This window comes from Tupaia chinensis, unplaced genomic scaffold (assembly GCF_000334495.1).
Source record: "Tupaia chinensis unplaced genomic scaffold, TupChi_1.0 Scaffold148296_1, whole genome shotgun sequence".
NCBI classification, from domain to species: domain Eukaryota; kingdom Metazoa; phylum Chordata; class Mammalia; order Scandentia; family Tupaiidae; genus Tupaia; species Tupaia belangeri.
Genome location: NW_006208147.1, coordinates 1,421,238 through 1,444,012, shown reverse-complemented (window position 1 = coordinate 1,444,012; position 22,775 = coordinate 1,421,238). Strand labels below are relative to the sequence as shown.

At 39.9% G+C, this 22,775-nt stretch overlaps 1 protein-coding gene across 1 annotated transcript; it reads left to right on the top strand.

The window, feature by feature from the left end:
- Window positions 1-14,903: 14,903 nt before the first annotated feature.
- Window positions 14,904-20,241, top strand: SCG2 (secretogranin II). The gene is made up of 2 exons (XM_006170404.3): window positions 14,904-15,005; window positions 17,945-20,241. Exon 2 carries the CDS (start codon window positions 17,959-17,961, stop codon window positions 19,816-19,818), a length of 1,860 nt encoding a protein of 619 aa, XP_006170466.1. The 5' UTR covers window positions 14,904-15,005; window positions 17,945-17,958; the 3' UTR covers window positions 19,819-20,241.
- The last annotated feature ends 2,534 nt before the right edge of the window (window positions 20,242-22,775 follow it).

The following is a 22,775-nucleotide window of genomic DNA, read 5'->3' as shown; positions in this document are numbered from 1 at the left end:
GCCCCCTGAGGGGTGATTTCTCACTTTCTCTCTCTTGCTCTCTATCTCTCTTTAGTAAATGCACACTCCCTATGGCAAAGCCAAAAAAAAAAAAGTTTATTGCTGTCATAAGCAAGAAAGAGAGAGAGGGGGGTATCCTCAGCAGGGTCTCATGCTGAGATTTCCCCCCAGCTTTCCCAGCCTGTCAGGATCATGGCTGCATGCACCCAGAATGGGCAGTTTGACTGGGGAACTGAACCTGTGACCTTCCATGTGGATCCAGAATCAATGCGTTGTCTGTTACCGTTATGCTACTGTGCTAGCCCAAATGGTGCACATCTGAATGCAGAAAAGTTCGTATCAGTCTTGCTGGACTTTGCGCTGACAGTTAAAACCCCCATCAGTAATGGTAGTTCTATCTATCTGTCAAAGATCTATGGGTTGGGTGAGAGGTTGGGAGGGAGCACATAATCACCGTGTAGGGCTGTAAGACTCCATTACACAAATTGGGCTCCAGCACCCCCCAACTGCATTTAGATTTGTTCAGTGAGGATCTCACTTATTGAAAAGACATCACGAAATTCTCAAGTTTAAATGTTTTTCATTTAACTAATCACCTTGTTGAATGGCATAAAACAGTGAGACTATGGAGATAAAAAACGGTCTTACTTCTGATAAGGAGTTGAGACTTCCTAAAATTGTCAGCATAGTTACCCTGGGGCCCAGCTCTCCAGTGTAGCTGGTCCCAGGGCAGCAAATAGACGCAGTAGGAGAGGAAACTTTCAGGAGTCCTTGGAAAAATCTCCCCATTTTCATGACTTGGGAAATGGTCACCAGTGACATCAGATGCTTTGGTATTTTTTTTTTCTCTTTTACTCTGTTTTTAATTTGTTCCATCTCAGTGGGTATTTTTTGTTGATTTCTTTGTTACATTAAGCAAACCTGACAGACTCATCTCTTATCTCCAGAAACTCAGCAAAGGGCCTCTCTCCCAGTTTCCTGATTTCCAACTCAGTGGTAGCTCCAGGTTTATTTCGCTGCTGAATCTTCTTCCCAAGTCTCCCATTTAACGTATTACTCGGATAATCTTTTCTAATCTCCTGGACAGTCATGATTGATTAAAGATGACTTTCTTGGCTCCAGTCTGACCTTAGGCTGAACTGCCACCTGAAAATACCTTCATCTTTCTGGGTTCTGAAAACCTGGGACCAAGTAGGTCAAACTGGTGTGCAACCCAGCATATAAGAAAGTCCTGCCTCCAATGAGCCCTGCCTCCAGTCCCTACTCCTTGATTGCCTAGGCTTAGGGGTCAGTCTCTTGCTTTTCTTTCCTGAGCAAAGGCTAATTGCCATTAAAAAAAGACTATTACAATCTCATAATGTGCTACATACTTAGATTTTTTATGGTATACCAGTTAGCCTCCCAATAGGCTAACAAGAATAGGAATGTTGGGACCAGCAGATGGATAATGGTTGGATTCCCACATAGTTGACTGCAATTTGAGTCCCAGATTCAGTGGCTTAAAACTCACACCAGGTGGGACCAGCAGTTGGTGTAATGGATATGTCACTGGACTCTCATGTAGTCGACACAGTTTGAGTCTCGGACCTAGTGGCTTAAACTCATGCTGAGCGCGTGTGTGTGCATGCCCAAGATCCCAAGAGGAGAATGGAGGAGAAGGGATTGTGGCATGGCCATCCTCCCTGGGGGGTGATTTCTTGCTTTCTGTCTCTCTGTTTCTCTCTGTCTTTCTGGTGAGCACATGCGCCCTATAGCAAAAACCTCTAAAAAAAAAAAAAAATGCTCACACCCAGTTCGTGTATGTGCATCCCCAAAATCCTGAGACGAGTATGGAGGAGAAGGGATTGCAGCGTGGCCATCCCTCCTGGGGGGTGATTTCTTGCTTTCTGTCTCTCTGTTTCTCTCTGTCTTTCTGGTGAGCACATGCGCCCTATAGCAAAAACCTCTAAAAAAAAAAAAAAGGAATAGGAATGTTATCAAGTGGGCTTGAGCAGTCAAAGCCAGGCAGTCTGATCACCCAGTTCCTGTGTCACCCACTAGGCCTCAGTTTCCTCATCAACAAAAAACCAACACATACAAAATGGTTTATATTTAACCACTTTTAAAATCTAAAAATGGCAAAGTTAATATATCTGAACATATGATATTTGCAATAGATTCTTGTAAAGATAATAGTAATTGAAAAGTGTGTAGTACATAGTGAAGTTATTTTTAATTTTTTTTTTTTTTGCCAGCAGGGGCATGTGCTCACGAAAGAGGACGGTGAGTGAGTGAGAAACCATCCCTCCCCTCAGAGAGACTGTCTTGCAGCAATCTCTTCTCTATTTCTCCCTCCTGTTGGGAATTTAGGCATGCACTCACATGCACCTGGTGTGTTGTTCAAGACACTGGGTCCAGGACTCAAACTACACAGTTGGTTGTGTGAGATCTTGTGCCCTCACCATGCCACTGACTGGCTCCATAGTAAATTTAATAAACATTACCTATTATAATTGTAACTACTCCTCATTTTCCTACTTAACTTTTCTTCATCCATGAGTTCTTTAAAAGTAGTTAGTATCCCATTATGACTCTTTAATAAAAGGTATGAAAACCTATTAATAATTTCAAGCCCCAAAGGCAAGATTGCCCTCATGATAGGGTATCTTGACCTCTGGCAAGAGTTTGGTTTCTTTTTCATTATTAAAAGAGATTAATTCTTTTACTCTATTTGTTTTCTTTGGGATCTGGAGAAACTGTTAACCCCTAGAATGTGTAATGTCTTCTGAAAGAGCACAGGGGTGAGAAGAGGCTCTGGACCCAGAAACAAATGTCTATCTAGCACAGCCACATGCAGGGACTGGGGTCGGCCTGTTCTTCAGACAGTTGAAAGCCCTGAATAAAGACCAGACTATCTAGGAGGCGGAGATAAAGGACATGCTGCTTCCATCCATCTTAGAAACCCAAGTTCAAAGGCTCTCTGCTCTTGATATCATTTCCAGCCCTCCTAAGCAAACTTAACCAAGTCGAGGGTTTTTTTTTTCTTTTTCCTTTTTCTTTCTTCTTTTTTCTCTTTCTTTTCCTTCCTTCCTTCCTTCCTTCCTTCCTTCCTTCCTTCCTTCCTTCCTTCCTTTCTTCTTTCCTTCCTTCCTTCCCTCCCTCCCTCCTTTCCTCCTTTCCTTCTTTCTTTTTTCTGTTTTTCTTCTTTCTCTTCTTTTCCTTTCCTTTCTCTCTTTCTTTCTCTTTTTTTCTTTCCCTACACCCTGCCCTCTCATTTACAGATTTATCCCAGTCCGTTTTATCATTGTGAGTATAGATATATCCTCATTAGATATCATGTGAGCCACCCTTCAATCTTATTCACTTTACATCATTGGTGTACTTGGCACAAAGAAAATATTCAGTAACTGTGTGTTAATGTGATCAGTCCCGTGTTCATTGAATGCTTGTTCTGGTTGGAGTCCTGTGATCTACGTACTATTATGATTTCTCTTTTACAGAGAAGAAAACAGAGCTTCCATGCTGATGGGTGGCAGAGGCAGGTTCACACTCAGTCAGTCTGGCATCTGAGCTTATCTGTTAACTACCTCTCTCCTTTCTTATTTTTTGGGAAAAAAAAAAGAGTTTGTTTATTTTGAGAAAGACAGGCAACCCAGCAAGGTCTTCAGGTTGTGATTTGCTCCCAGCCGCAGCCAGCCAGGACCACGTGGAGGCCTTGGGATTTGAACCCGAGAGTTTCTCCCATGGAGCCTCAGCCTTGCTAAACCTTGCCTTCCTGCTGCACTCTCTACTTTTAATGGATCGATGATGCTTTTTGTTTGTTTGTTTTTCCTCTCACTGTTGGGAGGTTTGGTTGTAGGAGAGGGAGATGGAGAGAGGAAAATGAGAATCACTCCCACCTCCCCCAGGTCATGCCACAATCCCTTCTTCAGATTTTGGGCATGCATGCATCGGCACCTGGACTGTTTTTCAAGCTGGAGTCCAGAACTGGAACCATGCTGTAGGATCTAGCATATTAATTACTTCCACTGGCTGGCCCAGTGGATTGATGACTCTTTACTGTTGGCTAACATAATACAGAATATTGAAGCAGAATTCAGAAGAAATTACATCACTGTTGTGAGATTTTAAAAAGCCCCTGAGCCAGCCGGTGGTGTGGTGGTTAAGACGTTGGATTCCCACATGGCTTGCTTTCTCACCTTCTCTCTCTCTCTCTCTCTCTCTCTCTCTCTCTCTCTCTCTCTCTCTCTCTCTCTCTCTCTCTCTCTCTCTCTCTCTCTCTCTCTCTCTCTCTCTCTCTCTCTCTCTCTCTCTCTCTCTCTCTCTCTCTCTCTCTCTCTCTCTCTCTCTCTCTCTCTCTCTCTCTCTCTCTCTCTCTCTCTCTCTCTCTCTCTCTCTCTCTCTCTCTCTCTCTCTCTCTCTCTCTCTCTCTCTCTCTCTCTCTCTCTCTCTCTCTCTCTCTCTCTCTCTCTCTCTCTCTCTCTCTCTCTCTCTCTCTCTCTCTCTCTCTCTCTCTCTCTCTCTCTCTCTCTCTCTCTCTCTCTCTCTCTCTCTCTCTCTCTCTCTCTCTCTCTCTCTCTCTCTCTCTCTCTCTCTCTCTCTCTCTCTCTTTCTCTCTCTCTGGTCTAAATAAATAAATAAATAAATAATGAACAAAGTTAAAAAGAAACTAATTCTTTAAAAAAAAACCCACAAGATTTGTTTTTTATCTCTTTGGCTTTAATTGTTATTGTTAAAAAACCCAAATCCTACTTCAGCTCATGAATGTTGGTGAGACAGACACAGATAGTTTAGGGATTCCAGAGCTGAGGTCAGGAAACAAATAACCAAAGGGACTCTGAAGAGACTCACTGGCTCAGAACACTGGAATTGGCTCAGCAGCCCAGACGGCTGCCGGCTGGGGGGCTGGGGCGCGGTGCCCACTGCTGGTTCTTCCCAACTTGAGGCCGCGTCGCTGGCACCGTCAGGATGCTCCAGTCCTCCGGTCAGGAAAAGACGCAAAAGCGTCGTGACATTTAAGCCTTGTTCCTGAGTCTCATTAGGGCAGAGCCAAGGGCTGAATGCATGAATGGCTGTTCCTCTAGGAATGCGTAATGTGCAAATTGCTTCCACAGTGCCCCTCCGTGCAGGCCTGAGCGGAGAGGCTGACGATTAGAGCCCCCCAACCAGTGCTGGGCTGAGGAGGCGGCTGCGCCGGCCTGGAATGAGGTGTTCGTTTTCATTCATATCTGCTGCGGACTCCGAACCGAGCCTCAGCCCCAGCGGACAGTGACTCACATCTTATTCCCTGCGGCCATGTGTGTTTTGACTTAAAATCCATCCGTCTGACGCCAAGCCCGGCTGAAGTCAAGGCAGCTCGTGTCCGAAGCAGCCTCCCAGAGCCTCCACCTCCGCGGGCTGGAGAGGAACGTGCTTCCAGCAGTTACGCAAACACTGCGTCTCTTCTCTTCGGACTAATCGAGAAGAGACTGCAAATGACTTGCCTCGCAACAGCGCAGATTCAGAGATCAATTCTAATCACATCAGTGCAAAGGAAATTATTTTTTTTAGATTGGTTACAATTTTTAAATTCAGGGACTGCTAGCCCTGTTTCAGTGAATTCCCAGGGACTGAGGTGCATAACAATCAGTACCTAAACAGCTCTACAGCTATCATGAGGTTGTATCTTTGCAGGGACTCTCCAAGGCCCTCAGTCTCGGTTATACTCTCATTTGGCAACTGAGGAAACAGCCCAGAGAGGTTGAGTAGGTTGCCTGAGGCCTCACAGTTAGACAGTATTCTACCTTTGTCGTTTATTGCTTCTATTGATTTTGTTCCAAGGCAGGTTTTGCTGTGGAAATGAAACATTAATTTTTTTTAAAAATTGTCTTGATCATTGACGTTTTTTTCCTCCCTGACTCCTGGAGACACAAAAAAGAGGAAGAAGATGAGAATAAACAACCAATAGGTCTGGACCCCCAAATGGATGAAGCCTCACCCAGAGTCGAATTATAATATTACACCAGATTTTCCCCAAATGAGTAATTTGAGTAGGGTTTCTGTTTTCTCTAAACATTATCCTTACTGTTGTGTACTCAGCACTTTTTCTTCTGTATCGAACCTCCTATTACTACATTTAAAAAAAGGTACATCACTGCCTCTCTTTAAAATTTTATCACCAATGTAAATAGGAGGTAACATAAACCATAAATCCAATAACAATATAAAGATGGTTAGATCCTGCAACCTGAGGAAAACTCAGAGCCTGAGACTAAAGTGCAGGGCTCTGAAGCATTAGAAAGTTGTTAAAAATCATACTAGCCCCATTTGAAAGTTTTTTTCTTTATGTTATTAGAAGAATTGCACACAGGATAAGTTGTAGATTATATAACCTAATGTTACTTAGCACGGTGTCTACATCTGGCAAAAACACCACTGTCAATGACACCACCATGATGCGTCCTTACTCTGGGAAACTTCCCTGCGTCTGACTGACTCCTCTGCGTACATGAGCTCCAAGAGGGGAAAACAGGACGAGATCTTCATTGCCAACGGGCTTGACCACCCTTCTCTGGATAAGACTAGGTCTGTAAGTCTGTAGACAATCATGTGGTAGTACTATTCCAAGCCAGCTGAGTTCAGTATTTGTGTGCTTTGGGGCTAGGGCCTAGCACCATGACTCATGAAGAAAATTGAATAACACAATTTCTCTTAGGAAAAAACAAACTTGCTAGGATGCATGATTCTGGTCAGAAAAGGGACTAAGGCTTGCTCCTTGGAGTGCAGAAGTAGGATCCATGGGAAGGCACAAGTAGTCATATTTCAGCCTAATGAAAGGGGAAATAAAAAACAAAACTTGAGAATAAAGTCGTCCCAAAATAAGAAACAGTTTTGACAGGTAATAAGTTGCTGTTGATTGGAAGCATTTAAGTATATGCGAGATGGCTGTTTGTCAGGAGGTGGCAGAGCAGATGTAAGCAGTGAACCAAGTTAAAGTAGATGATGTTTATGTATCAATCCAGTCATAGCCATCTATAAACTAATTCGTATTTGATGAACTCCTTTGTTTATGCAGGAATCAATTTAAAATAAAATCTTTATGGGGCCAGCAGGTGGAGGAGTGGTTGGTGCATTGGACTCCTACATGGCTGACCATGGTTTGAGTTCCAGACCTGGAGACTTGAGAATCATGCTGGGTGTGTACACATGCTCAAAATCCCAGGAGAAGAATGGAGGAGAAAGTATTGAGGCTTAGCCATGTCCCCAAGGGGTGATTTCTCACTTTCTCTCTCACTGTTTCTCTCCTCTGGTGAGCACACACCCCCATGGCAAAAACCTTAAAAAAAGTAAAATCTTTTTTTTTTTTAGAGAAATTTTGCTATAGGGCACATATGCTTGCTGGAGAGACAGAGAGAGACAGAATGAGACAGAGAGACAGAAAGCAAGAAATCACCCTCTGGGGGGATGGCCACACCACAATCCCTTCTCCTCCATTTTCCTCTAGGGATTTTGGGCACGCACACACATGCACCGGGCATGAGTTTTAAGTTGCATGGTCCATGACTGAACCATGGTCAACTATGTGGGAGTCCAGTGACATAACCATTATGCCATCTACTGGTCTCCCAAAATGTAAAATCTTTATAAGCTGAGAGAAAGAAGTTCTTTACAAATATTGGTAGTATTTGCATATCATAAATAAGTAATGGACTAGTGGGCATGTCTCTAGGAAAGGTGTAGGAAAAGGTCAAATGTGTTTACATTTTAATTTGGTTTTATGTAAAAGAGGGAAGCCCTTTTTTTTTTTTTTTTCAATAATGTGGGTGAAACTGGAGGACATTTTGTTAAGCAAAATACCCAACACAGAGAGACAAATATCTCAGGATATATTACACTCATGTGGAATCTAAAAAATTGATCTCATAGAATTACAGTAGCCTGGTGATTACCAGAAATTGAAATGGTTGGCGGAGGAGGAGTTAGAGAGGTATGTTGGTCAAAGGATACAAAATTACAGCTATATAGAAAGAATAAGTTCAAGAAATCTATTGTATGAGATGGTAACTAAAGTTAGTTATATATACAGTTTTTTATACATATATATATAGTGTGTATATATATCACTTTAAAACATATTCATGGTAAATACACAGAATTTTATTTGTTAGTTTAAAATAAGTAAGTAAATAAAATAAAAATGTATTTTTATGCTTAGTGAACAAATCTGGATGGGGTCTGGAATTTGCTTTGTTGGTCTGGCCCTGTAGTTTGGTGGTTAAGGGAGTTTATCTTACATGGCCAACCACAGTGTAAATCCTAGCCTTGGAAGCTTGAAAAACACCAGACACACATGCATGCATGCATGAATCCCTGATGAAAAGGTGAAATGGAGGAAAAAAGATTGTGGTGAGATCATGCCCCTCTTAGGGATGCTTTTTCTCTCTCTATCTCTTTTCCTCTTTCTATCTCTCTTCCTCTTTCTGTGTCTCTGATGAGCACACATGCTTTCTGGTCATTTAAAAAAACAAAAAAGAAGTTGCATTGTTAATAATTTTCAGGTAGTGGGGGCTGGCAGGTGGCTTGGTGATTGGGGTGCTGGACTCCCACATAGCCAACTGTGGTTTGAGTACTGGACCTGGTGGCTTGCTTTCTCACTCCCTGCACTCCTCCCAATCCCCGTCTCTCTCAGGTCAAGTTAAAAGAAAAATAATGATGATAAGTAAAATTAAATTAAATAATTCTTTAAAAAAATTCCCAGGTGGTGTTAATGTTGCTGATCTGGGACCACACTTTAAAAATTACTGCTCCAACTCACACTTCTCTTTTTTTGGGGTGGGGGAGAGGAGAGGTTTTTGCTACAGGACGCATGTGCTTGCCAGCCAGCCAGACAGAGACAGAGAGACAGAAAGTGAGAAATTACCCCCTGGGGCGGAAGATGGCCACACCACAATCCCTTCTCCATTCTCCTCTCGAGATCTTGGGCAAGCATGCACACGCGCCCAGTGTGAATTTTAAGCCACCGAGTCTGGGACTCGAACTGAGATCAACTACATGGGAGTCCAGCGACATAGCCATCACACTAACTGCTGGTCTTCCAATTCACACTTCAAATCATCCTACCTGTAGCATATGGGTCTGGTGTCTTTTCTTCAATGTCAAGGTAGTAGATGATTTGATTTGTGGGCTAATTCTTGTTTGAATGGTAATGGCTAATAAATTCCTCCTTACAGTGGGGCTTCTGAAGAAAGACCCTGTACCAAAATTTCCCCTCTCCTTCCCAAAGTAGTATATAATGTGGAATATAGGCACAGCGGCTGGATTTGGGGGAGAAGGTTTTGGGCTGGGGAGCTCTGTTTTTAGTTCTGCACCTCATATTACATATGCAAAAAAGGGGCCTTTGGAAATATCAATAATATACTTACTTTCCTAGGAGAGCAAACACTCTAAATCTCTACCAAGGCTAAATGAACCATGCAGAGTCAGTTGGTGAGTCAGTGGGAGCCCTGGACACAGAATGTTACACTTAACTGTGAAGCTACTTCACTTTAACCTTGAAGACCTCCTTAACCATACTCTGGGTGTCTGATTAAAAGGAAGAATAAAAGAGTGTAGGTAAGTGATTTTCAAGCAGAAAATACCTTTAATTAAAATGTTTGCATGTAAATGCTGAAAATATATTGATTCACAAAACAATTACACCAGGAGAATCTGAAAGATTGAGACAGTCAGTGTTGTTTTAAGCAAAGTAATTAACTTCTAGTGCACAAACTTTCTTTTCCTGAAATCCACTGTGGGAGCAGATGCCCAAACACTCATGGTATTCGCTTCAGAGAATGGGAGCTGCTTTCCCCCTAAGCACCAGATGGTTTCAGAATCCAAAGCCAATGGAGAAGACAGCCCAAATTTATTTGGTTTATGCAGTTCTCATTGAGAGTTTGTAAGAAAGATCATATTTCAATACCTGGTCAACAAATGCAAATTTCACAGCAGACTTATTTCATGAAGAAAACTGGTCAAAGGTCAGAAGGAGACTTAATGCTACTACTCTATCCTGGACCACCAATAAGCTGTACTTTGGTAGACACACCAAAAAAATGACAAAGCATAAACAAATACTGAAATTAAAGTGACTCATTTTTCTCTGTATGTGCAATAACATATTTTAACTCAAATACTGGAGAAATGTTTTTAAAAAATAAAGATTAGGAAAATAGAGCATGCTTCTCTAGTGAAATAAAATTTCTCTTGAAAAAAAAAATTTAAAAAATCTAAACTTAATTTGCTAGCAGTGCCTGTAGCACAAATGAATAAAATCAGTTCATTTGCATAAGGACACTTTGAGCAGATTAAAAAAATTCCAAGAGAGAATGTGTGACCTTTTGGTAGAAAAGAAGAGAAAACAATTCATTTGGCACCTATTTTTGGCCAGCCACTCAACCAAAGCACTGCACTAGGCATGAAGGTGCAGTGCTAGAAGACAGTTCTCACCTCCTTGAATGAGTGGATGTTGTCTGGGAAGACCGTGTAGTTACAGTCTTAAATTCTGTTTCTGATGTGTGTGTTCCTTAAACCGTGATTTGGCAGGCCTTGCCTTTGCCAGGGAAGTGGAAAACATTTTTTTTTTTTTGACAGTGAGTTTTTAAAATCTTTAATCTGAGGACAGAACATGTGTGAATAAAGAAAGTGTGCTACAGCTGAAAGAAAGGCGTTTCAGTGAGCTGTGGAACCAAAGCATAAAGAAGGTGAAGACTGAACAAGGAGTAGAAAGAAAAGTAAAAAGAGTGGAAGGGAGATAGACAGGAGAGGAATGAGCAATAACGAGTTGCCAGGGCCTTGGGGATCTGGGAGAAGATGCATTGTCCCTCTCACAGCTGTATCCAGGCAAAGGTTGTGGAGCTCAGCGTGGCTGTGCTACACACCAGCTGCCTCCCTGACAGTCTTGTCTTCTGAGGGAGAGAAGGATGAGGGGGGAATTAGACACGAGGAAGGAGTCGAAAGAAAGAGGAGAAATAAGATATATTGGTCTTCTGGATCCTAATTGCTTTAGTATAAATTGAAACAAAATGAGAAGTGTAATGGAGTGGAAGAGAGATAAGTTTCAAATTAAAAGATGACTAAAGTAGAGGATTGCTTGTACGAATGGCAGAAAAACGAAAACCTGGTCTGGATGAAATATGAAATTGAATAACCAAGAATTAAACGACCAAGATCCAAGAAAATCCCATCGTAAAAACAAATTAGTTCATTCTAATTACTAAGAGTTAAATTGTGATTGATTAGCCTGAACTTAGTGCCGTGATGAGGACACAAGCTAACTTACTAAAACCTTCATCATACACAGCACATAATTATTTAAAAAATGATACAGAGCTTTGTTTCACAGAGGCAGTGATGGTTGGCAATTTAGATCTAACAGAAAATTAAAATTTTGAAAGACATATTTAAAATGATCTTATGTCAGGCCCAGTGATAAAAATATTTATAGATTATCTTTAATATTTTATACATTATCTTTTGCATTACTTATTTTATACATGTTCTAAAATATTTTACATCAACAAAAGTCTGATACACATATCATACATAAATATAATATTTATATATAATATATATAAGTACATGTATGTATAAAATACACTTCTCTAAATAGATTTCTATTAAGGAAATATTACATTGTCAGAAAAGTCATGATGTATTTTTTATGCGAGAATGTATCATAACTTTTCTGACAACCTAACAATTTCCTTTAAAATAAGTAACTAGTGGCCAAAACATGAATGACATGAGCCCTGTAGCATGAAGGGAGTGATCTAACATTAACTCCTGCTTTCCACTGGGGCTTCCCCTGGAAGGCATTCAGGCCTATGCCATCTAAACAGTAACCAGAAAAATGAACTGAAACAATCCCTGAGGACTTTTGTCAAAGTAACTACATTTAGGCTTCTATCTTCAATGATTGGATTCATGCCATATTCATTTCTATAGCTCCTTCACTTACTAGAGGGCCTGAATCAGTTTTCATTGTGGAAATACCACTGGAAAGACCAAGATTCAAATCCTAGCTTTACCAATTATAAGTCAGGTCATACCAGCCAACATATTATTTCTGAGTTTCAGTGTTTTCATCTGTAAAATGGTCATAAAAGTAAATATCTTTTATAGTTGTCAGGAGGGTTAAATTAGATTTCAGCTACAGTGCTTAAAATATAATGGAACTCAGTAAACAATAGATAGTTACCACAGTATCATATGGTAGGCAAAAATTCAATGGCTAGCACATGGTCATTGTTCTACCCACACCATCAGCCTAATGGAGCCAGTCCATCCCAGTGGCTGCCTCCTGACAGACTTCTACTTAAAGATTTTGAATAAGGTTTTGCATATATATGTATTTCTTATGATTAAAGACATTTTTCAGGCAAGATATTGACTTTGCAGCTTTAATCTATAGCTTCTGATTTTTGCCAAAAAATCTCAGTTCCATATAAAAGAAGTAGCCTGGTCAAGAGTGACCTTCTCTTGGGGCTTTTTGAGACCAGTGCTGAATGAATTCAACTCTTTAAGAATAGACATATAGAGGACCAGCAGATGGTGTAATGGTTACATCACTGGACTCCCACATAGTCAAATGTGGTCTGAGTCCTGGACGTGGTGGATTAAACTCACATTGGGTGCATGTGCATGTGTGTCCAAGATCCCAAGAGGAGAATGGAGGAGAAGGGATTGTGGTGTGGCCATCTCCCCTAGGTGGTGATTTCTCACTTTCTATTTCTCCATCTCTCCAGTGAGTACATGTGCTCTTTAGTAAAAATCTCTCTTAAAAAAGAAAAAGAATTGGCACATGGAATTTTCTGAGGAAGTGTTGATACTGGTTAGTTAACTGACTGCGTGGAACTGCTTGACAGGTCAAACTCAGAGCACCTGGTCAGGCCTTTGCTAAGATTTAAGAGATCTTATCATGTGTGTAAAGCTAAGGATAATGGGAATGAGCTGATATCATCACAATGGTCCTTGAGAAATAGAACATGCGTACTCAGGTCTTTCTGTCTGAGCATTTAACCATGTGTTAAAATATATTGGGAGACATGGCCCACATGATTCCAATTGGAATCAAATATCTTCACCAGGTGAGCAGAGAGAGAGAATCACAGGCTGCTTATCTAAAAAAATTTTTTTGGTAAGATTTTAAATATCCCTTATTTCCTTGAAGAATTTAAGAGTACAATGATTTATCTAGTGTAGTTAGATACTGTTTTAAGAAAACCTGATAATGAGGAATCTCAGTTTGGAATTAATTTTCAGGAAGGCCTTTTCCTCCTGGATTTCTAGGTTGAACCAAATGGTTATCCACAATACTCCCAAATACTATTGGCAAACCTCTTAATGCTTTTCAGTTTTATATCAGAATAATCTGTCATCCCCATTAGATTAAAGGCTTTTCCAAGTCCTTGCCCCCCCCAAAAAAAAATTCATTCATTTTTGTATCACCATCAGCAAGCATGATAGCTGGCACTTGGAAGATATATTGTAAATAAATTACGATTTAGTGAGTGGATAAATCAGTGATTGATTACTCATTTAGCAGAGTCATAAGGGACCTTTTAAAACCTGGATTCTTTTACATACTTAAAGTATACATCAACATATACAATTTTTACAGAAATAATATCTTATAAGTGAAATATTTAAAAATTTAGACCTGTATAAATTATTAAGATATACGATCAAGTTGTCTGGCAAAGTATAGCAATGATTATGAATTGTAAATTTGAGAGAATAAGAATGAACCATTATTGGGGCCGGCAAGTGGCATGGTAGGTAAAGGCACTGGACTCCCACATGGCTGAATATGGTTCAAGTCTCAGACCTGGTGGCTTGCTTTCTCACTTCCTCTCTCTCTCTCTCTCTCTCTGATCAAACTGGAAAATAGTAATGATAATAATAAATAAAGTTAAAACAAAATAATTCTTAAAAAAGAAAAGAATGAACCATTATGTTATTCCTTGAATTGTTAACATTCATAGAAGGTATTCAAATCATTTGATTCAATGGGAGAAAGAAAATATAATACAACTTCGTCTTGATTGCAAATGAATTTCCAAATATGTATATATCACATTTTTCTCAGTGAATGGGCTTATTGTTTTCTTAGCAGGCACAAATATCCTTTTTGTTTTTTGAGAGTTTTTTGCTATAGAGGGCATGCATTCGCCAGAAAGGCAGAGAGACAGAGAGACAGAAAGCAAGAAATCACCTCCCAGGGGGGATGGCCACTCTACAATCCCTTCTCCTCCATTCTCCTCTCAGAATCTTGGGCACGCACACACACGAGGTTGGAGTGAGTTTAAGTCACTGGGTCCAGGACCCGAACTGTGATCAACTACATGGGAGTCCAGTGACATAGCCATTAGGCCAACTGCTGGTCTCCAGACACAAATATTCTCATAAGCATTTAACTTCTGAGTGTCTCTTCCTGAGATTATATGTCATGAAAGATGCCAACATATTCATCTTGGGTATATCAGAAAATGGCAATGCAATTTCTTTGTGGGCAATGAAAAAAAATAAAGCTTGTGAAACTTTCTTATAACAATGACGGCGACAACAAAAACAACAGGGACAACATGACACCCTTATAGCAAGATTGTCTTGCAATTAGCCACGTTTGTCTGACAGGCTTCCCCCCAACCTCTACCCTCCTGTCTAAGAGAAATTGTGCAGAGCATTTCATTTCAAGCCTCAAAGATTTTTGACAGAAAAAAAAGAGAAAACTGCAGTTTTTGCTACAAAAAGACAGGTGGCGTAAGCATGCAACATTTTTTTTTTTTTAAATATATAAAGTGATTATTTTTTTCTCGGGTCCTTTGAAAAAGCTCGCTTGTGCTCCGGTTTGTGGCTGAGCCCGGTGACGTCATTGAGGCAGTGCAGAGCGGGCGCGGCGACTCCCTATAAGCCGAGGAGCTGTCCGAGTGCTGAACGGTCCGACAAGCTCACTCGGCGGACAGGAGGAACATGCTGCGGACCTTCTCTGCCATATAAAGAAAGAGGTAAGGCAGCCTTTCTCTTCCATTTACTGGAAAGTTCTAAATTGCGCTGTTCTTCCTTTAATTTCTAGCTGAGAAGAAAAAGACCGTTTGGCAAGCTTTTATCGGTAGAATAACTGAATAACAACCTGCTGCTCTTGAGTCCACGGAAGAAACAACATGCGTACACAGGATAACATCTATGATGCGTTCTACTTGCCGCTGAATATTTATGAACTGGAATGTAATTTAGAGCATTATGTGTATGGAGAGTGAAAAAGTTAAGGCCGATATTTTGTTTCTTTCCTTAATTTATCGTTCTTTTCCCTCTAAGAACCAGATACAAAGCAGGAATATAATTTATATGCTTAATATTCTTAACAGTAGGTTCCAATGCTTCGGAGGCTGTTAAGCACATTCGTCATGGAAGCAACCAATTTCAGAACTAGTTTATTTCTTCCCATTGATATTTGGATTGCAAGAACTCTAAATGAACTAACTATATAAAATTATGTTCTGACCTGGTACACTCTGAATAGGCTTATGTTATTACCTCCTCATTTTAGTCTCAGGAAAGTAGTTTAAATGATCCCCCAAACAGGCTTTTCCTTTTTTTCCAGGGTGCAATATTATCTTGGGTTTTAGGTTGAGTGGGACTATGATTTAGAAATGATCATTTTGAATATATGGCAAAAACATTTATAACTGTATAAATTATTACTGTTGTCATTATGTTTTGGTTGAAAGAGGTTGTATAATATTTTGCTAAAGATTTTGACAGGGACAGTATCTTTTTTCTATATCCCAACTAGTTGAATTGCTCAAATCAGATCTATCCACTTGCATGTGTCAAAGCTCCAGTCAGATTTCAATAGAAAAGCCATTTTAACTTAAGTAGTTTTAATAATAGCTATCAAGGGAGAAACAATGTTCAAATTATTTGGATTTTAGAAAATTACATTTTAAGTCAAACACTATACAGTATATTAGGGCTATTGAAATCATCTTCATTACTTAAAAGAATTGTTACCTGAGAAACAAATCTTTTGAGTCTTACTCAAATGCAGTAACTATGTAGTCCAAACTGAATATAAATGAATAATCAAAGGAAAGGGTTGTTAGGTTGTGATTTAAATCATTGCAATGAATATCCTACTTCAACTCTACAGCAAGCTTACCTCCAAGATAGTCATTTTAAATACAAGCACATAATAATGCACATTAGGAGTATTCTAGTATAATGGTTTAAAAGAAAATAAATGCAATGATGATTTTACTATTACTATTTCCAATCACAATGTTAGAAATTGACTACCTGGAAGTAATCCTGGAATAACAACAAGGTGATAAACATATAAATGTATTTTTACTTAAATATAATAATTTTATGAATAAAATTTACTATAGTAAATATTTATGTAAAGTATCTTGAAAGTATTCTTTGAAATCCTTTAAAAGATTTTTCTTTAAGAAAATTAAGCAATGTAGTTAATGTTAGTCATTTAAATAAATATATGTATCTATGCTAAAGAAGTTTCTATAACTACAACCATTTTTAAACTCTAAAAACTAATATGATGTATGACAAATGGTATTTTCTACAATTATACCCACATAAATTAGCTTATATATCTCAAAATCATTGTCTAGTAAGATCTCATGAACAACCTTGCAAACTTTTCTGAACACTCATTTAAAAAAAATCACAGTATTAAAATATTTTTCTCAATGTTTGCAATGTCAAATATAAAACATAAAAACTAGAATTCTTTCTAATTCATACATGAGATTTTAAAATGCTGCAGGGTAAAAAATGAATGAAAATTTTAAGTAGGAAGAATTCAGTGCATTGCCTGTGCTTATCTAAATTGGGAGTTGCATAGTGGTTATTTTAAGATTTTCTAACAGTATGAGTCATTTAAGATTTCACAGGTCCATACTAAAATAGACACAGACAGAAGACAAACTGAATCTGAGCACTCACGAGTTCAGAAATAGACTAGTTAAGAAAACTTATGTTCTCTCTGTAGCATCTGTTATTATTTACTATGCACTCTTGAGAGCTGATGAAAAATATAACCACAATTGTAATCTGCAAGATAGTCATGATAAAATTATCAAAAGAAATTTGGGGCACGGGGATTTAAAAATAGTTTAATCCATTATTGTAGTATATTTATTCATAAAGAACTTTATTGATTAAGCTTGCTATCTGGGACCTTGGAAGATCCATTTTCTGGAGGTTATTAATTGATAGTTGGATTTGCTTTCAGAAGGGAGAACAATTTATTTCTGAAAAACAAATGAGACTAGGACTCATTCATAAAGCACTTCAGTATGATTGACACTAACATGCTGTATCACATCATCAGTAATGTACAGTAATGTCACTGCTGCTCTTTCAGTGACAAAATTATTTTAGGTGGATAAATCAGGAAATAAACCATATGTTTTTGATACAATCTTAAAGACATAACTCTCTCTGTGTGTGTGTGTGTGTGTGTGTATGTGTGTATACTTTAGATTCATCCACTACATTATTTTGCCAATGATTTCAATAGGAATGCTACATAACAAAAACTCATCTTGGGAAGTCTTTTCTCCTTTATTACAAAGAAACAACATGTACTAATACTCAAACTACAAGTTCCATAAGTGAAAAAAAAAATTTGAGAAACCTCACATGGGTGATTTTGTTATTGTTTTAACCAAGAGAATGCTATGCAATTTTGTTGCAAATGAGTAATGATCTTGCTGAAGATTGTTGTACTTAGCTTGTGGGATCATGTAGGAACGATTCATGGATTTAAAGAGGAAAAGAGTTATCCTAAATTTAATGTGAAATAATCTCTGCCATGTTTTTTAAATTTTTTCTTAGTGGTTAATTGTTGTTGTTACTAATATTGCTATAGTGTCTTCTGGTCTGTTTAGTTTGTGTTAACTCTTGTTTTCTATCCTTTAAGGAAATTTTTCAAACATGGCAGAATTTAAGACCCACTGGCTTGGAGCAGTCCTGTTTGTTATTCCTTTAATTTTCCTCATTTCTGGGGCTGAAACAGCTTCATTTCAGCGACATCACCTGCTGCAGAAAGAGCCAGACCTCGGATTGGGAAATGCTCAGAGGTTTCCAAATCCTGAAATGATCAGAGCTTTGGAATACATAGAAAAGCTCCGGCAACAAGCTCACAAAGAAGAAAGCAACCCAGATTATAATCCCTACCAAGGTGTGTCTCTTCCCCTTCAGCAAAAAGAAAATGGTGATGAAAGTCACTTGCCAGAAAGTTCAAAGGATTCACTGAGTGAAGATGAGTGGATGAGAATAATACTTGAAGCTCTGAGACAGGCAGAAAATGAACCTCAATCTGCTCCAAAAGAAAACAAGCCCTATGCCTTGAATTCAGAAAAGAACTTTCCCATGGACATGAGTGATGATTATGAGACACAACGGTGGCCAGAGAGAAAGCTCAAGCACATGCAATTTCCTCTTATGTATGAAGAGAATTCTAGGGACAATCCCTTCAAACGCACAAATGAAATAGTAGAGGAACAATATACTCCTCAAAGCCTTGCTACACTAGAATCTGTCTTCCAAGAGCTGGGGAAACTGACAGGACCAAACAACCAGAAGCGCGAGAGGGTTGATGAGGAGCAAAAACTTTACACAGATGATGAAGATGATATTTACAAGGCCAATAACATCGCCTATGAAGATGTGGTTGGGGGAGAAGATTGGAACCCAGTGGAAGAGAAAATAGAGAGTCAAACCCAGGAAGAGGTGAAAGACAGCAAAGAGAACATAGAAAAAAATGAACAAATAAATGAAGAAATGAAACGTTCCGGGCAGGTGGGCCTCCAGGAAGAAGATCTCCAGAAAGACAGTAAAGACCAACTCTCAGATGATGTCTCCAAAGTAATTACCTATTTGAAAAGGTTAGTGAACGCTGCGGGAAGTGGGAGGTCACAGAATGGGCAAAATGGGGACAGGGCAACCAGGCTTTTTGAGAAACCACTTGATTCTCAGTCCATTTCCCAGCTAATTGAAATCTCAAGGAATTTACAGATTCCCCCTGAAGACTTAATTGACATGCTGAAAACCGGAGAGAAGCCAAATGGAGCAGTGGAACCAGAACAGGAGCTTGAACTTCCGGCTGACCTGGATGACGTCTCAGAGGCTGACTTAGACCATCCGGAACTGTTCCAAAACAAGATGCTCTCCAAGAGTGGCTACCCCAAAACACCCGGTCATGCTGCAATGGAGACCCTGCCAGATGGGTTCAGTGTTGAGGATATTTTAAATCTTTTAGGGACGGAGGGTACAGCAAATCAGAAACCCACATATTTCCCCAATCAATATAATCGAGAGAGGGTTCTGCCAAGGCTCCCCTATGGGCCTGCAAGATCTAGAATAAATCAGCTCCCCAAGGCTGCCTGGATGCCAGATGCTGAAAATAGGCAAACGGTCTATGAAAGCCAGAATGATAAGGATCAAGAATTAGGAGAATACTTGGCCAGGATGCTAGTTAAATACCCTGAGATAATTAATTCAAACCAGATGAAGCGAGCTCCCAGTCAAGGCTCATCTGAAGATGACCTGCAGGAAGACGATCAAGTGGAGCAGGCCATCAAAGAGCATCCGAATCAAGGCAGCTCTCAGGAGACTGACAAACTGGCCCCGGTTAGTAAAAGGTTCCCTGTGGGACTCCCAAAGAATGATGATACTCCAAATAGACAGTACATGGATGAAGATATGTTAATGAAAGTGCTGGAATACCTCAACCAAGAAAAGGCAGAGAAGGGAAGAGAGCATATTGCTAAGAGAGCAATGGAAAATATGTAAGCAGCTTACAATTGCCCAGCCTTCTCTCCTCCCACCCCTAGCGACCCCCAATATTTCTCTTTAGTGTGTTGACTTTTATCCTGTTAACACTGTAATAATATCTCTAAACGACCCACAGGCAGATGACTCCAGGTCACTGGGGAATCTGCTTCACTTACTCTGAGCTGTTCTCTTGTGTATGGATATGTGTAAATGTTATGACTCCTGGATAAAAAAAAAATCATTATGTCTCTTATTCAAGAAAGATATCTATGATAGTGTTTAATAGTGTATCTAATGGCCATGGCATTGCTGATGCTCACATATGAAAAAGAGTGTCCTATAATTCTCTTGAAAGTTTTTAATATTTATTGAATTATTTTGTTACTGTCTGTAGTGTTTTGTGGAGTATTGGAGCAAAAAAAATAAAGCATTATAAATATATAGTTTTATTTATAAGGCCTTTTCTATTGTGTGTTTAATTGTTGATTAATAAATGTTATTTATGGACAATTTTGGACTCTTCATTGTGGAAAATCAGAGACAATGACCATGAAGAAAGCAGTTTGGAGCCAAAGAGAAAATTGCTATTTTCTGCAGTCAGCCCAGGTAAGAAATAATGAAGTTTAAAGATGTGGTCATGTCATGCTTGCAGAAGGCTGTATCCTCTAACAGCCCACTATTTAGGTTGACCATGGTTTTTCTCACATACATGATTTAGAGAATAAGTCTTTTAGTGTGACAGTTACAACTCACACCTCTGAGTTATATAAATAAAAGACATTTAAGACTCTCCTACCCACATCTAACACTAAAACAAACTGAGAAACAATAAAGGCTGTGTACATGGCAATCAGAGGTGACTATAGGGTGGGGAGCAACCTACCTATTCTCATATCACCTTGGTCCATGGAAGACAAGACAGCTGCTTCTTTGTGGGGGTCCAGAGACCCCAAACTAATGAATGGACACAGTCACTGTAGAGGTAGACCCCCCTCTTGCCTTGGTGGGCTGGGCAGTGCATAATTATTGCAGTGTGCCTCACTTCTGCTCCATCGGATCAGCTCCTAATGCGTAACAGAGAATCAACGATTGCAGCAAAAATAATAGCAAGAAAATACAGAGAGCCAAAAAGCAATAGTCATCAACAAACAAGGAAATCAGTAACAGTTATAATTTATTGGGTGGCCTATTGTGTACCAGACTCTGTACTAAACACCTTACTTGCTTAACCTCATTTAGGCCACACAATATCAATGCTAAGGTTTCTTTCCACCTCACTCCCTCTGTATCAGGGTAAACAAAACTCAGAAAGTTAAAGAATTTTCCTCGAGTCACCCAGCATGATGAGTTCCCAGGATCTGTTTGCTGGACCACTTTACTACATGACATGCCTCTTTGGGAAGTACCCTTTCAGCTGGAGGATGGGGCATTAGTGGGTGAATAGGGGGGTGTCTCAGTATAGGTCACTTACAAAGGACAGCACGCATGTGTGTGTGTGTGTGTGTGTGTGTGCATGTGTGTGTGTGTGTCAGAGGCAGGGAACAATCTCTGAACTGACAGAGGGTAGTGAGAGGGCCTTGATGCCATGGGAAAAACACTGAATTTGGATTTTTCTACTTCATAATTTTCCCTAGAGTCTTTAATATCCAATTCTGATACAATTTCATGGATTTCTTGACTCTATGGGTAAGAGGGATTTTAAAGGTGATTATCTCTGCAGTGTTTGTAATAGGTGGTCTCTCCTCTCAAGTACTTTCAAGACAGGGAGTTTCTATCTCACATGGCAGTCCTATAAAGTGAACATTATGGGATACTTCCTCTGTAGAAGGAGCCATCTCACAGACAACCAGTTAACTCTCTCTAGTCCTCTGAGAACAATGTTGTTTGTATTTTTGGAAACATAGAGTGCCGAGATAAGCTCCTATAGATCTACAGTTGGTTAGTGGTGGAGTGGGAGTTTAACTCATAACTAACCATAGCCCTCAGGTATGTGTTCTTTTTTATTTTGGAGAGGTTTTTTGCTATAAGGTGTGTGCGCTTGCCAGAAAGACAGAGAGACATAAAGCAAGAAATCACCCCTCAGGGGGAGGGCCATGCTGCAATCCCTTCTCCTCCATTCTCCGCTTGGGATCCTGGGCATGCATGCATGTGCGCTCTGCATGAATTCCAGCCACTGGGTCCGGGACTCGAACCACAGTCGACTACATGGGAGTTCAGTGACATAGCCATTACATTAACTGCTGGTCCCAGGTATGTGTTCTTCCATGCAGATTTGATGCTTTACAACACATAGAGTCAGGTATCAGGGGAGGATTGGAAACAAACTGGGACTCTTTCATGTGAAGAGAGCTAGGTTATTTATGTAGTGTAAAGTCTAGGGAACTCTTTTATATGTCACTCCTGATCTTCTTCCTCCTTCTCCTCATTCTCATTGCCAGAGGGCACATGTTTGTGTGTGTGTGTGTGTGTGTGTGTGTGTGTGTGAGAGATCAAGAGGAGGATGGAGAAGGGACCGTGGTGCGCCTATCCCCCTCATCGAGAGAGAGAGAGAGAGAGAGAGAGAGAGAAAATCCCCCTATGGAGAAGGTCTCACCATAATCCCCTTTTCTCTAATTCTCCATCCCATCAGGATTTTGAGCATGCACACACATGCTGGTTATATTTTTTAAAACCACCAGGGTTGGGGGTGGGTGGTGGGATTCTAGTAACAATCTGGCATGTGTGGTTTGGCTCCCTGTGCACTGGGCTTCCCACCATACTGTGCGGCTAGCCATGACACTTTTTCTTAAGCCTCAGTTAAGCTTGAAACTCCATAGTTCCCTAATGCAGATATTTCAGGCATGAAGTTGTCAGTGGAGAGACATTTTAATTTGAGATATGCACTCTCTGCCTGACCTCCCACAGTTGTCAATTAGCACATGTCTTTGTCTTTTCATACCATCGCCATATCCCCAGCTATTGACTCAGCAGACTTA

What these genes read in the sequence shown, in the direction of transcription:
- SCG2 (XM_006170404.3), top strand. Translation starts at nt 17,959, where the DNA reads ATGGCAGAATTTAAGACCCACTGGCTTGGAGCAGTCCTGTTTGTTATT.